Here is a 13263-nt window from a genome sequence, read left to right on the forward strand (position 1 = left end):
TAGCAAATTTTCATAAGGTATTTCGATGAATTTCGCTAGTTTTTTTCGCTGAGTGTATTTAATCTGCCTGAACTTACACATTGGTGGTCGGTGTTCATCAAAGATCCGCTGGTACTTTCAGAATCGAGTACTAGTTTAGGGAGCGTCCATAAATAGTGTCACGTATTAAGGTGTGAGGGGGGGGGGTTATTTCAGCAAAGTGTGACGACCCATACAAAACTTTCAAAGGTTCCATACAAAAAGTGTGACATAGGGGGGAGGGGAGGAGGGGTTGAAAATGACCAATTTTTGCGTGACGTAATTTATGGACATTCCCTTACGACACGGAGGTGGGTCGGCTCCGAAGTGCTTTCACATAACCTCAAGAGTCCCGCAAGATTCCATCCTGGGTTCGGTGTTATGGAATGCCATGCACGACGAGGTGTTGAGGTTAGAGTACCCAGTGGGAGTGAAGATTGTCGGATTTGCCGACGACATTACGCTCGAAGTCTACGGTGAAACGATCGAGGAGGTGAAGTTGACTACCGACCACTCGATCAAGGTTGTGGATAAAGTCCAGGAAACTGGAATTGACTCACTACAAGACTGAGGTGACGGTTGTAAACAGAGGAGTGCACTATCCCGACAAAGCGCTCCATCAAACACTTGAGCGTGATGATCGACGATAAGCTAAACTTCGATAGCCACGTTGATTATGCCTGTAAAAGAGCCTCCACAGCTATTGCAGCGCTGTCCCGGATGATGTCCAATAACTCTGCGGTGTACGCCAGTAAGCGCAAGCTTCTGGATAGTGTCGCTACGTCCATACTAAGGTATGGCGGCCCAGCGTGGGGCACTGCGCTAAGTATCGATAGCTACCGAGCTAAGTTGGAAAGTACTTATAGGCTGATGTGCCTGAGGGTTGCGAGCGCGTACCGTACCGTGTCATACGACGATCTCTGTGTCATCACTGGTATGGTGCCTATCGGCATCTTTATCAGGAAGGACATGGAGTGCTTCGAAATGCGCGGCACAAGAGGTATACGCAGGACTGCCAGGATGGCCTCTATGGTCAAATGGCAGCGCGCGTGGGACAGTTCCACCAAAGGAAGGTGGACCCATAGGTTGACACCGAGGGTAGATAGTTGGATTAATAGGCGCCATGGGGAAGTTACATTCCACCTGACACAGGTCCTTACAGGTCATGGTTGCTTCCGACAGTGCCTTATCGGACTGGGCAACCTACATCTAATCGCGCCGCTGAAGTCACGCGTCCGGAAACCGAACGAACCAATCGCCGTTAGTTCAAAGATGGGCTTGACGATTTACGGCTCAGAGAAACGGAAGCCTTCTGCGCAGACATACTTGAATCTGCACTCCGTGGCACCGGTGAGCAATCAGCAGCTTCATGACCTGATGCGGGAAGAATCGTCGAACACATCGTTCGCCGGCACCAGAGCCAGCGGAAGAACAGCTCGACTGAAGGAGAACGTATGTCGACAGAATTAGGAATACCAGTCGAAAGGATACCCTCAAAAAGCAACTGATGCGGATTTGGCGTATTCACCACAGTGTACTGCGTGGCATCTGCCGCTGAATGTCGTGGTGAACCTAAGGAAACAAGGCAAAGTACGCTTGGTTTGGAACGCAGCTGCGTCGGTGAACGGGATTTAGTTGAATCCCGAACTAATAAAGGATCCGGACATGCTGGTCCCCCTCTCTTGAGTAATCTTGGTGGCTGCGTGGTCGTGTGGCTAGGGTCACCATGCTCTTAGTCGCATCGTGCTGCGGAGCGTGGGTTCGATTCCCGCCGCAGTGGTGGTGGTTCGGGAAGCGAGGAGACCGAGATGGGGTATCCAAGATACGATGAGGAGGCCAATACCCGATGAGGTGCCAAGATGCGATGAGGCCTGGTGCCAATATTCGTTGAGACAACAAGATGCGGTGAGGGGACCAACACTCGATGAGGACTGATAGCCGTGTAAGACCTTCGCTGGAACCAAGAGGCAGAGGGTGCTGGCTGATCGATGGACGCTGGAGCTGGATGGCAGAAGGTACTTGAGGCGGAAGACGCTTCGAGCCAGGAGGACCTTGGTAGCCTCTTAGTAGCAGACGTAGCTTGGAGCCAGGGCCTGATAGTAGAATCTGCTTGGAGCCAGGAGGAGTCTGGTAGCTCGGTTGCTAAGCAGGAGCTCGGTAGGCTGGAGGAGTACTGCTAGGTGAAGCTCGGGACGCGTCGGATCTGTGGTGTGATGAGGAGGAGTGTTGAATGGTAGGTATATCCTTGAAGGTGCATCACACAGCTCAGTGGAGAGCTAGGTATCAACTGGTAGGTAAATGGAAATAAATTGTAAATATATTATACCTAGATTGAATAAAGGAGAGGCACTGAGCTGATAGCGATGCCAGTCAGTGCCTGGGTTTGAAGAACAATGTGGTGCACAAATGAAAAGACGTGCCCATGGTTAATAAATTAAAATACGGTGGTCACAGAATTATATTGTGTTTTTAGAAATAAATCAAATTTTCAGCGCTGCAGGACTAGCAACCCTGCATACTTGCGACAATTCAAATCGTATAATCTGGCAACCAAATCATAAACAACTGTCAACATCGCCGGCAAGGTAAAAAAGAAAACTCAGCAGATAAACAAACTGTTGTGTGATGTTGCTGCTTTTGATTTGATTATTTAATTGGTTTTACTTAAATACAATGAAAAAGTAAGTTTGAATAGTGTTTCACAAAAAAAAATCCATCTAACCTTATTATTGATGGAATATTCTAGCGACAGCGACTACGAAGAGGAAGAATATCTGGTTTCGGAGGATGAAATGGAAGCAGAAGATCCAATTGCATCGGCTCTCTCCCCAGTTATTGATTCAGATTGCAGCAACATCAGTGAAACGGGCGACGATGCTGGTGACGGTATTCCATCTGATTCTGCAGCCGAGAAGGAAGAAAAACTGTTCTTGTTCAAGGGATTTTTTTTCGAACGTTTCTACCGCAACCAGCTGCGACCTCGAGAAATGTTTCGGTGCGACATCGACGGAAATTCTACGCAAGACATCATTCAATCCCTGTGGGAGGCGGTGAAGAAGCATGTTCGTCGCGAAGTGGTTTTCCGGGATGAAGATCCGAACTGGTGTGACAAATCTGAACCCGACTGCGAGGACATTGCGCGATTCGTAACTTTACAAGATAAGGAGAAAAAGAAAGGATTTTCTATCACCGATCTGAAGCACCGGTTGTTAGTGAAGTGGCGTGGAAAACATATCAACGTATATGTTTATGTGTACTCCACTAATGTCGGCACGAACTCCCAGTACCAGTGTTTACTACGAAAATTGGTCGCACCACAAACTCCGGATCGATCGGGAGCTCACTCAACTAAAGACGATGCTGCATTGGCAAATCAGTTGCGTGATAAACACCGAGACCTGGAGGGGCATTTCAGTTCTTGGCTGTTGTGGGCGAATCTGATCAATTCTTCGCCAGCTCATGAGAGAGAGCGATTGAAGCTAGCTGCTACACCACCATTGGAGCTGACTAAATATTTCCGCTGGACGCCAGTGTCCGAAGCAGCAAGACTCCAATCGGTGCATAGGGGAATGGTAGTGGCGAATACGATTAACGAAGGCTGGATGAAGGGGATTGCCGACATCAAACAGGACATTGCACTGGCGAGCAAAATTCTTCAAGGAGTGGCACACAAAGTGGAAGTATTAGAATCGAGGGGTATGTTCGGATCCGAAATTTGCTCGGCGATGGAAACAACTATGCGACCTGAAGAAACTGAACTCAGCAAGACCCTATCTGCAGATGTTACGGATTGTGAGGACATCGATCACAATTGATTTGTTTTTTTTTTATGAAATTTTAAACCAATTTTGGTGTTTTGATGACGGAATCATTCTTGGTGGAAAAATAAAAAGCATTTAGCAATTTGCAAAACGATCTATTTTATTTCGTTTCATTCATTAGAGGCATATTACTTGGGTGAAATATTCAATTCCATGTATTTCGGATCCTGGGAAAGTCCTTTTTCAGGCGAAAATGTGCCACCAGCAAAGTATCCGCAGTGGTTGAAGATTTTAGTGCAGGGAAATGATTTGAAGCGGTTAAGTGATTCGCAAACTTCAGTTAGTGGTAATTTATGCTGAATGTGGTGTCTCTTCATGTCTTCTTTGATCCGACCAAACACAATCTCTATTGGGTTAAAGAACGGACCATAAGCAGGCAGAAAAATCGGAATAATACCGATTGATCTGAGAAACCTGATGATGTTCGCATCGCAGTGGATCCTTGCACCGTCCATAATCCAAACTGAATTGAATCCTGGATATCGCTGCACACTTGGATTGTTCAGGGCAAAGTCCTTGCAACAGGAAAAGAATTTTTTCCTGTTAAATGTTCCTTCCGTGAAGAAGCTGTCCAGAATACCATTCATTCCCAAAAAGCATAAAAAAGAGACTCTTGGTTTCCTACAGAATTCTCCTCGGAAAATCAATTTTTTTCCAACTACACCGTAGCCTTTCCGGCGCAGCATATCCTTATTGTTGAAGCTCACCTCATCCAAGAACACAATATTAAAGAGCTCCCAAGGAACTGCTAGCATTTCCCGTGTGAACCTCACAATTTCGTCTTCGCGTATTTGTATTGCCCGTCGCTCAATTGTTTTCCACGAAAACCCGGAGTCCTGAAGAATCACCCATATTGATGCTACACTGATTGTAGAATGGAAATGCAATTGGAATTTTATCTTGGCCTCATCTAAGAAAAGAATTGGTTCTCTACGGTACAAGTCCACAAGCCACTGTCGCATTTGGATCCCGAATTTTTTGTAAACTTGTTCCCGTTTCTTCCGTTGAACACATCCGTTCATTTCAAACTTGGAGAACCATTCCCAAATCGTTGACGGAGCCTTCCCGTACAATTTAGCAATTTCCAATTTAGGAATTCCCAGGAAGTAATGTGCGTATAATGCATGGTACACTGTATTTTCACTGGCGTGACGATGACGAACATTTTGAATTACCAAATTAGTTATTTATGACTAGGAATCTTGCAAATCCAAATCGGATGAGAGTAAAAACTAGTTCTTGATCGTAGACAACAACAACGTTTGACAATCGCAACTTTTTCTTCTTCTTTTCAATTTTCATTAACATGACATTGACAGTCTTTTCGGAAGTAAAAAAAAGTGTCGCTAGTCCCAGTGTCGCTATTCGGTTTGGTGCTGGCGCCATAATATGCTGACGCAAAACGATTGAACTTCATCAAGGTTCCATGCTTGCTCTGTTTACAGTTCGATCGTTTGCGACATGCAAAGTTCGGACCGATTGATTTTGTCACGTGCTGACCTAGCATAAGTCACTCCAGGAGTCTTCCATAAGACCCGGTAGGTAATAATTGATGTGCAACATATTTGGGGGGTATAAATACCGGCTTGTCCGGAGAATACAGTCAGTTTCAATTCAACAATCATAGAGTGTTTTAATTAACCCTATCACATCCAAAGCGAGTCTACGTCAACAAAGCCTCGCCTGCGCTTTTATTTCCAACATATTTAGCGTGCCCATGACAGACTATTGGACCACGACTGTAGGTACACAAATATGCGACAAAGAATGGAGAAGACTGAAAATGATTTTCAGGAACAAAAACAAATCTGTTTCCAGAACAAAAACACAAAGTTTACGATTTGCACATCATCACGCCCGCATGGAAATGGGGTTACGAGTGTATTGTCGCGCTTATCTTTTATTAGAGTCCTGCGGCGGTCGTACGCTCGCAAGGCATACCGCCGCATGACAGTCGCAAGGCAAAACAAAAGAAAAAGTGTTCCCGCCAAAAACAAAAGCACGTGGGTATCACGAATTGACAGATGTTTTTGAATGTATTTGTGATGAACGGCAAGAGTGGCTCAGTGGAATGAGTGTTCTTGCTGTCAAACCCCATATAATGGAATTAGGGTAAAAGCCCCCTTCTTCGGCCTAGTACCTATATTCATCTCATTTTGTCTCAAGGACTAGAGATGTGCGCCGTCGAGATTTATTACTTCACGCCGCCGGATGTTTTGATTTTCTAGCACGCCGCCAGCTTAAAACTCATCACGCCGCCGAACTTAGAATTTCCCCAATAATCTTCAGAAAATAATCGATTTAAGTTTAAACGCTCCCAAAATGAATGCATGTCATTCATTGCCGAATAAACAAAATATTTCGTTCAATGATCCTGTTGAGATTTTAGTTACTTTTTAGTCACTTATATATCATCATATAAAAATCCTAGCAAATATCATATTCTTCACACAAGGTGTATAAAGCATGCAATGACAGCATGCATGCTTTTCCCCGCGTGGCGTCATAACGACGTTCGTTTATAATTGAGGGGGTTAGAAGCAAAGGGGTGTAAGTGACAAAAACCCACTTTCGAGTAAATGAGGTTTAAAATTTTTCGTCAATTTTTCATTACATACATACAAAATGTGAGGAATTTCAAAATCAACCCAATTTTCTCCGATGTAATGAAATCTGAAGAATTCAGGTTCTTATAATTCAATTCATGCCATAACTTAAGAATTATTTAGGCAGCATCCATTTATTACGTAACGCTAAAATTTATATTTTTGCGACCCCCCCTCCCCCTCCGTAACGCTTTTTTGTATGGAAATCCAAAATTTTTTGTATGGGCCGTAACGCTTGGCCATACTACCCCCCTCCCCCAAGAGCGTTACGTAATTTGTGGACTGCGCCTTATGGTTTTTTTTTTATTTATTATGGAACGTTTAATTGTCTGCCGCACTATATACGAGTGCGCAATTACAAGTTACTACACTAAAACCTCAATTTATGCACATGGCTGGGGGTGCATAAATTAAAAAAGGCATAAAATGAGGGAAATTTGTGCATAAAAAAAGCGCTTCCGTAACGCCTCTGAATCCCGCCGAAAATGCTCTGAAACTTCCTGAAATGGCTCCAAAATTCCCCTTAAACCGCCTCGTACCCCATGTAACGCACCTGCGACGCTCCGAAACCCCCGAAAACGCCTCCATAAGGCCTCTGAATCCCGCCAAAAATGCTCTGAAACTTCCTGAAATGCCTCCAAAATCCCTCTAAAATCCCCTCGGACCCAATGTAACGCATCTGAACCCCCACTTGCACCCGTTTAACGCACGTGAGATCCTCGGAAACCCCCGAAAACGTACCAGTAACGCCTCCAAACCCCGTCGAAAATCCTCTGAAACTCTCTGCAATGCTTTCGAAAACCCCCTCAGACCCCCGAAAACCCCCCGGAGATCTCCTGGTACCTCGCGGAAACCCCTGGGAACCCCGTGAAACTCCCCTGTGACTTCCATTTGCTCACCCTTATAAACACCCTTTAGCCGCCGTTGCAATAGTTACCGTCATTATTAAATATTCTTATGCACAATATTGGTTCTGAGTAGCTTTCCCTTAATTTATGCAGGTCATAAAAAAGGTGCATCAATTAAAAAGTGCATTAAAATAACATGCATAAATTGAGGTTTTAGTGTATTTACATTCTCATATGCAAAGTATAGTTTGTTAAAATGTTTCGCTATATAAGATGTAAAAGAGCGAAATATTGAATTCTCATTTTTAACGCCGCCGCCGCCGACGACCAAAAATGATGTTTTAACCGCGGCGCACATCTCTGCCGAAGCACCAAAGCAAGCATCACAGCGGTGCCAGACATCAAGAAACAAGTAGTTAATTGAATGAGATTTGGTCACTACAAATACGATGTTTTTTCAATCAGAATATGGTCGTTTCTTGGTTTAACATCTTGGTAATCGAACTTCTACGCAAATCGATCAATAATTTCATTTTCCGACGCCATTTCTTTCAAAATATTTGGTTTGGTTTTCATCTAAATATGCTGCTACCGCTCAAGCTTTACGAACTATCATCCAGTTCGGCAGCACTGATTTGCCAATCAGCTGTGAATGTATGCGAGTGCAAAACGTGGGGAGCGAGCATAGACGATTCGTCGCGCCGCACATTGTTGTGACTTCTCCTTTGCGAGAGAGAAAAACAATCACAATGAAACTGTCACCTGCTAGGGAAAGGGAGTGCGTTAGTGGGTGAGTGCAGAATGCTCTACGATGAGAAAATGTGAGAGTGGTTGTGGATTTGCTGTAAATACTGTTGAGATGAATAAGGGGCCACCCGGTGGACCGCGATGAGATGAAAATTTTACGGTGTGCTGAAGATAGGTGCGAGTGGCTCGCGATTTGTGATCGCAATTAAATCAAATATTGAAGGTAAATCCCACTCTAGTGCATCGTAAGATCAACAGTGGAAGTGAGCACGTATGTTAAAGGTTTGTATCATTAAGTTTGAAGCGTATACATTGCGCTGTGAGTGATTTTTCATGTTGCACATCCTTAATGAGACTAAGATAGGCACAAATACCCTATATACTTTTAAATCTGGCGACGCTGTTATGATTAGTGGCTGTCGCGCTAATATCAGAAGCCAGAGGCAGATAATCGCCATATTCTGATTTTTCTTGAGAGGCATAATACATCGATACTCTGAATCTTGCAATACAATGGGGACCATAAAATGACGTGTTGCATGGGAAGGGGTTCATACTGCAACACACAGACTTTACTATACAGTCGGTATCAGAGAAAAGCCAAGAATGAAACAGCATTCCAATCTGCAGCCAAATAACTCAGTTATCTCATGTTTGCCAGCATCCGAGCTAGCTGTATTGCAATATATGAATACACTTCGATGAGGTTGCATGTTGTAAAAAGGGCTAGAAACTGCACTCAACAAGTCAACAATACTTGAAAACGTAACAGGTTATTTCATTGATTGAAATTTTAAGTTGGGATGAAATTTCCTTTAAATCTCAAATGAAATGTGATTCAGGAGCTAGTTGGAGTTTTGAATGATTATAATTTTAACCACATCCATCCGGTAAATGCTCCAGTAATTTGGGGAATTCATTTACTGCAGAAGTGAAATATTCTGTTATTGTTACCAATTTCATAACTGCGAAATATGTTCATTTTTGGAGCAATCATGACTAATTGACAAGTACAAAGTTGCAAAATGGGAGCTGCATCATCATTTAGGTAAAGCGTCGAAGCTAGCGCGGCATTACTGAAGCAAACGCTTCCCATTACGGTACGACGACCAGTCAGAGCAGCGATCAAACACTGCTGCCGGATGGAAAACCTAGATTTGAACATCATTTTCCCAGAATCAATCACCGTCCGTCGTCGTCTGCTACATTGTTGCTCGAACGGTGAATAATGTTTGCTTTTCCCTATTACGTATACCGACCGGAGCGTGTGCATCCCTGCTGGGGTGTTGCGGATCATGATTTATACTAAAATAGCGTTGATGTTGTGCACTGCACCGAAGTAATTACGTCACATGACTTTCCCTAGCTCTTTTTACAAATTGAGAGCATTAATATGCTGACTGAAATTATCTTCCAACTCCGGAAAGAGAGAAGGCAAAAACGCATGTGTTAACTTTTGACGATAAACTACTTCCGTTAGAATAAATCGTTTTTATCATGTTGATAAAGTGTGAAAATTTACGCCATCGTCGCCTCTGGGAGGTTTTGTTCGATGCGAAATCTAATTAAACTTTTACCACCGTCGTCGTCGCCGTCATCGTCGTAGGGCGGATCAGACATATTACGAGCTAGTAGTAGCGGAAAGTTTTGCTACAAATTATATCGTTCTGGTGCAAGTAATAGCTTCTCGCAACTGTTATTAATGCGAATGCTGTACCAATCTTCGTTTCCATAAAAACTAAACAAAAGCTGAAGTGTACTCGAGCAAACTGTAATGTTGACTAAATAGTGGATCTTAATACAATGATATCATAAGGATTCACGTCATCATTACATAAGCTTCCTTTCGGCCTACGATTGATCGATTGCCCCGGCTCTAAGAACATAACCATACGCAGCGCTTACTTCCAGCACAGCCTCACTTGTCGTTACACCTGGCCTGATGGCCGGCACTTCTTTACTTTAAAGACGTCAGGACTCACATCGTCTTGGAGCTACAGAGGAGATGGCGCGTGAACTGGATTACTACCTTGGCGGTTTTTAAATCCTGTCGGCGTCTATGGTCTACCTCCCTTTCCGGAAGCCGTACTGGCTACTCGAGACACCATTTACCTCCTCGGTGTGCTCCAATGTTCTATTGACGATGATCTTATCGAGCACCTTCCCCGCCGTGTCGATCAAGCGTATTGGTCTATATACCGACGAGTCTCCGGGTAGTTTCCCCACCTTTGGCAATAGAACCAGGCTCTGCCTCTTCCAAACTTCTGCAAAAACTCACTCGTCCAGGCATTTCTGCATAACAGGGCTGAACATCTCGGGAGCCTCTGCAATAGCTTCTTTTAAGGCCAGGTTCGGATCTCCGTCCGGACCTGGGGCCTTACCTACGCTAAGGAACTTTGCTATCTCCGCAAGTTCAACATCGGTGACCCTCTCCTCTACGCCAGCCCCAGCCTCCGGCTGTCCTACGAAGGAAGGCCAAGGACTAGGATCATGACTCGAAAAAAGCCCCCCGATGATTCCCTCCAAAATCTCCGGAGATTGCTATGTAGGAGCCATTACACCTCTTGTCTTGACCATCATGATCCCGAAGGCATCACCCCACGGATTCGCATTGGCACTATGACAGAGATCCTCGAAGCATGCCTTTTATGTTGTCCTTATCTCCATCTTCGCTCTTCCTCAGATCGTGCTCGCTCCATCTGTTGCCTAGCCCGTAGGCAGGTGCGGTGCAAGTCCGCAATCACTTGAGTCCACCAGTAAGCCGGTTTCCCATTAAGGGTGGACTCGCCTAGGCATAGTCGCATGACACGCTCGGGATGCACGCGAGCACCGCTACCAGCTCGTCGCCGTCTAAACCAAGTAGGTATCGCTCACGGTGAAGCGCCTCCCTAAATACACCTTCGTCGAAGTATGAAGTCTTCCACGTGCGATGGCTAGACCTTGGCCTAGCCGCCTCTTCCTCTACCCGCTACCTGCTGATGTTGTAGTCGATAATGTAGTGAACCGCCAGCTGATCGGTGTGAATGTGGCTATCGTCTACTCCAGTTCGAACTACTTGTTAGGCCAGAACTACAATGAGTAACGTCAATAATCGACTCCGCACCGTGCCGACTGTAGGTACTCTTGGTACCGACATTAGCCAGGTCGACATCTAGTATGGCCACTAGGCTAGTAGGATCTGACCCCGCTGGTTCTTGAAACGGCTTCCCCATTCCTCGGCCCAGGCATTGAAGTCACCCGCTTTTACCACCGACCTTCGCCCTATCAACACGGTCGTCATACAGTCCAGCGTCGGCGTGAACTGCTGGATCGACTACCGTGGATGCGTATAACAGCTACAGAAGAAGACCTCGTTTACTTTGGCGACCACGCAGCTCTCATAGGTAGTAGACATCAATTCCTGAACGGGGTATTTATCCGTCGTCCATATCGCCGCCATTTTGCTGAACCCACCGAAACCTAATTGCCGTTGCCGACGGGTACTCGGAATGGGTCCGTTATGATGGCGATATTCGTCTCCCACTCAGCAGTTACCTGACAAAGTAGTTGCTGAGCTGCGTCACACTGGTTCAGGTTCAGCTGCGTTACCTGCACTATGATTTTTGCATTGCGGGTTTCTTGAAGGCCGGGCAATTTGGACCACCCATTGGGTGCCTGTTGTTCACGGATTTCCCGTAACAAATCAAACAAATGGGTGGTCTCGTGCAGCCTTGTGCCTTAGGGCCTTCGGCGCCGCATCTCCTACACAGTTTGCTCCAGTCGGGGTCTTTGCAGTTCCATGATTTATGTCCTGGTTCCAGACACCTGAAAAAAATCTCCGGTGGCTCGTGGAACGTCACATGACATACGCACTAGCCTACATTAATCCTCCCTACTTTAATGTACTTTTTTTACGTCCGCCGCAGGTAGCAGAACCAAAGATACCTGTGTGCCTGCCGGCCCTTGAACTGTTGCCGCAGTGTCGTGACGAGCTCTTCCACTTCGGTGATCTCGTCTAGGTTCTTCACCTTCAGAGTTGCCTCTGCTGTATGAGCCCTCACCTCTACCCCTTCGTCTAGGACTTTCGTGTTCTTTGTCGCGCTTGAGCTCATTTCACCTAATACTGCCCACGTCGGCTCCCAGATCCACGAGCTTGGCAACGCTTCGCATCGCCTTCAGACGTCCGAGTACTTAGACAGTTCAATCTTGATGACGAGCGCTTGGCTTTTCTCGCGCTTGGTACTCCGGTTCCGCCTAAGCTTGATGTCCCTGACTTCCTCGACCTGCAGCTTTTTCTTTAGCTTTCACTCGACCTTCGTCCAAGGGGGGCCTCCCTTTGGTTCACCCCACTCTGTGGTTGCTGAGGGCCTAACAACGGTCGCAACCTCCTGTTCCCATCCTTCCGGGACGGGTCAGCCTTTTCAGGTCCACCTTTCCCAGGATTCCGGAATGCCTGGCTGGGGTCCGACTTGCCGGCATTACTGCCGATCTTCGTGGTTAGTATCCGCCTAGCCTTGCGGCCACCGCCAGATAGCTTTTTACCTGACGGCTGCCTCATCCGCTTCTGCGAGTGTTTATCACGAGCAGTCGCATCCACCACATCTTCTGAACTTTCTGCGAAAGCGAAGGCCTCCGTCTGGGTAGACTTCGTATAACCTTAACTTTCACCGGTTCCGCCGCTGCTGCAGTCTTCTCAAGTCTCACGTAATCTTGCTTGGCATCGTCCATCGAGTTACGAAGCCGCAACAAGGCCGTTCTCATGTTGGACTCCGTGGACGCAAGTCAATGATCTTGCCAAGCTGCTGCTCAGAGTTAGAAGTTAACTACGGGTGACGGCAAACTTTGTTCTATCGTAGAGTTCTGCGGAGTCCAAAGTAAGTTGGATTTCCTGTCACAAAGCGTCTATGAATATTTCTGCCTGTGTCGTTGTCGGCGATCACCAGTGAGCCCAAGTACACGAATTCTAAAACCGGCTCAATTTCAGCGATCTATCATTTTCTCCTGTTCCATACCCGTTGTATTGCCTGTTATCCACTACCCAACAATAACAGCCCAGGCATCTATCTGTTGGGAAAGTTCAAGCATCTCCATTTCTTGGTGGTGTTTGAACTCTCTGCCCAGAGCAATGTGGTTTTCGATCCCGGTAAGCAGACTAACGTGACGGTGAAGATTGCAAATAAACACGTTCTCTCCGCTGAGGACTAAACTATAATTCATGATGCTCCTAATCAATTTATGAAAATT

The 13263-nt window shown here is 45.8% G+C and overlaps 2 protein-coding genes across 2 annotated transcripts; one reads left to right on the plus strand and one right to left on the minus strand.

Annotated features, from left to right (window-relative positions):
* The first annotated feature begins 2503 nt into the window (after window positions 1-2503).
* LOC115270471 (uncharacterized) lies at window positions 2504-3833 on the plus strand. The gene is made up of 2 exons (XM_062848779.1): window positions 2504-2699; window positions 2765-3833. Exons 1-2 carry the CDS (start codon window positions 2692-2694, stop codon window positions 3831-3833), a joined length of 1077 nt encoding a protein of 358 aa, XP_062704763.1. The 5' UTR covers window positions 2504-2691.
* Window positions 3834-3967: 134 nt separating this feature from the next.
* On the minus strand, window positions 3968-12780 carry LOC115269953 (uncharacterized). The gene is made up of 2 exons (XM_062854677.1): window positions 12601-12780; window positions 3968-5020 (listed from the first exon to the last, which is right to left on the minus strand). Exons 1-2 carry the CDS (start codon window positions 12778-12780, stop codon window positions 3968-3970), a joined length of 1233 nt encoding a protein of 410 aa, XP_062710661.1.
* Window positions 12781-13263: the final 483 nt, after the last annotated feature.

The sequence above is a fragment of the Aedes albopictus genome, chromosome 2, assembly GCF_035046485.1.
Source record: "Aedes albopictus strain Foshan chromosome 2, AalbF5, whole genome shotgun sequence".
Taxonomy (NCBI): Eukaryota; Metazoa; Arthropoda; class Insecta; order Diptera; family Culicidae; genus Aedes; species Aedes albopictus.

Excerpts from the sequence above, each read along its gene's own strand:
- LOC115269953 (XM_062854677.1), bottom strand. The coding sequence starts at position 12,780 with ATGAGAACGGCCTTGTTGCGGCTTCGTAACTCGATGGACGATGCCAAG. Across the intron at positions 5,021-12,600 it reads TGTGGTGGATGCGACTGCTC|AATTTGGTAATTCAAAATGT; the intron begins GTGATAAACACT and ends TCATAAATAACT.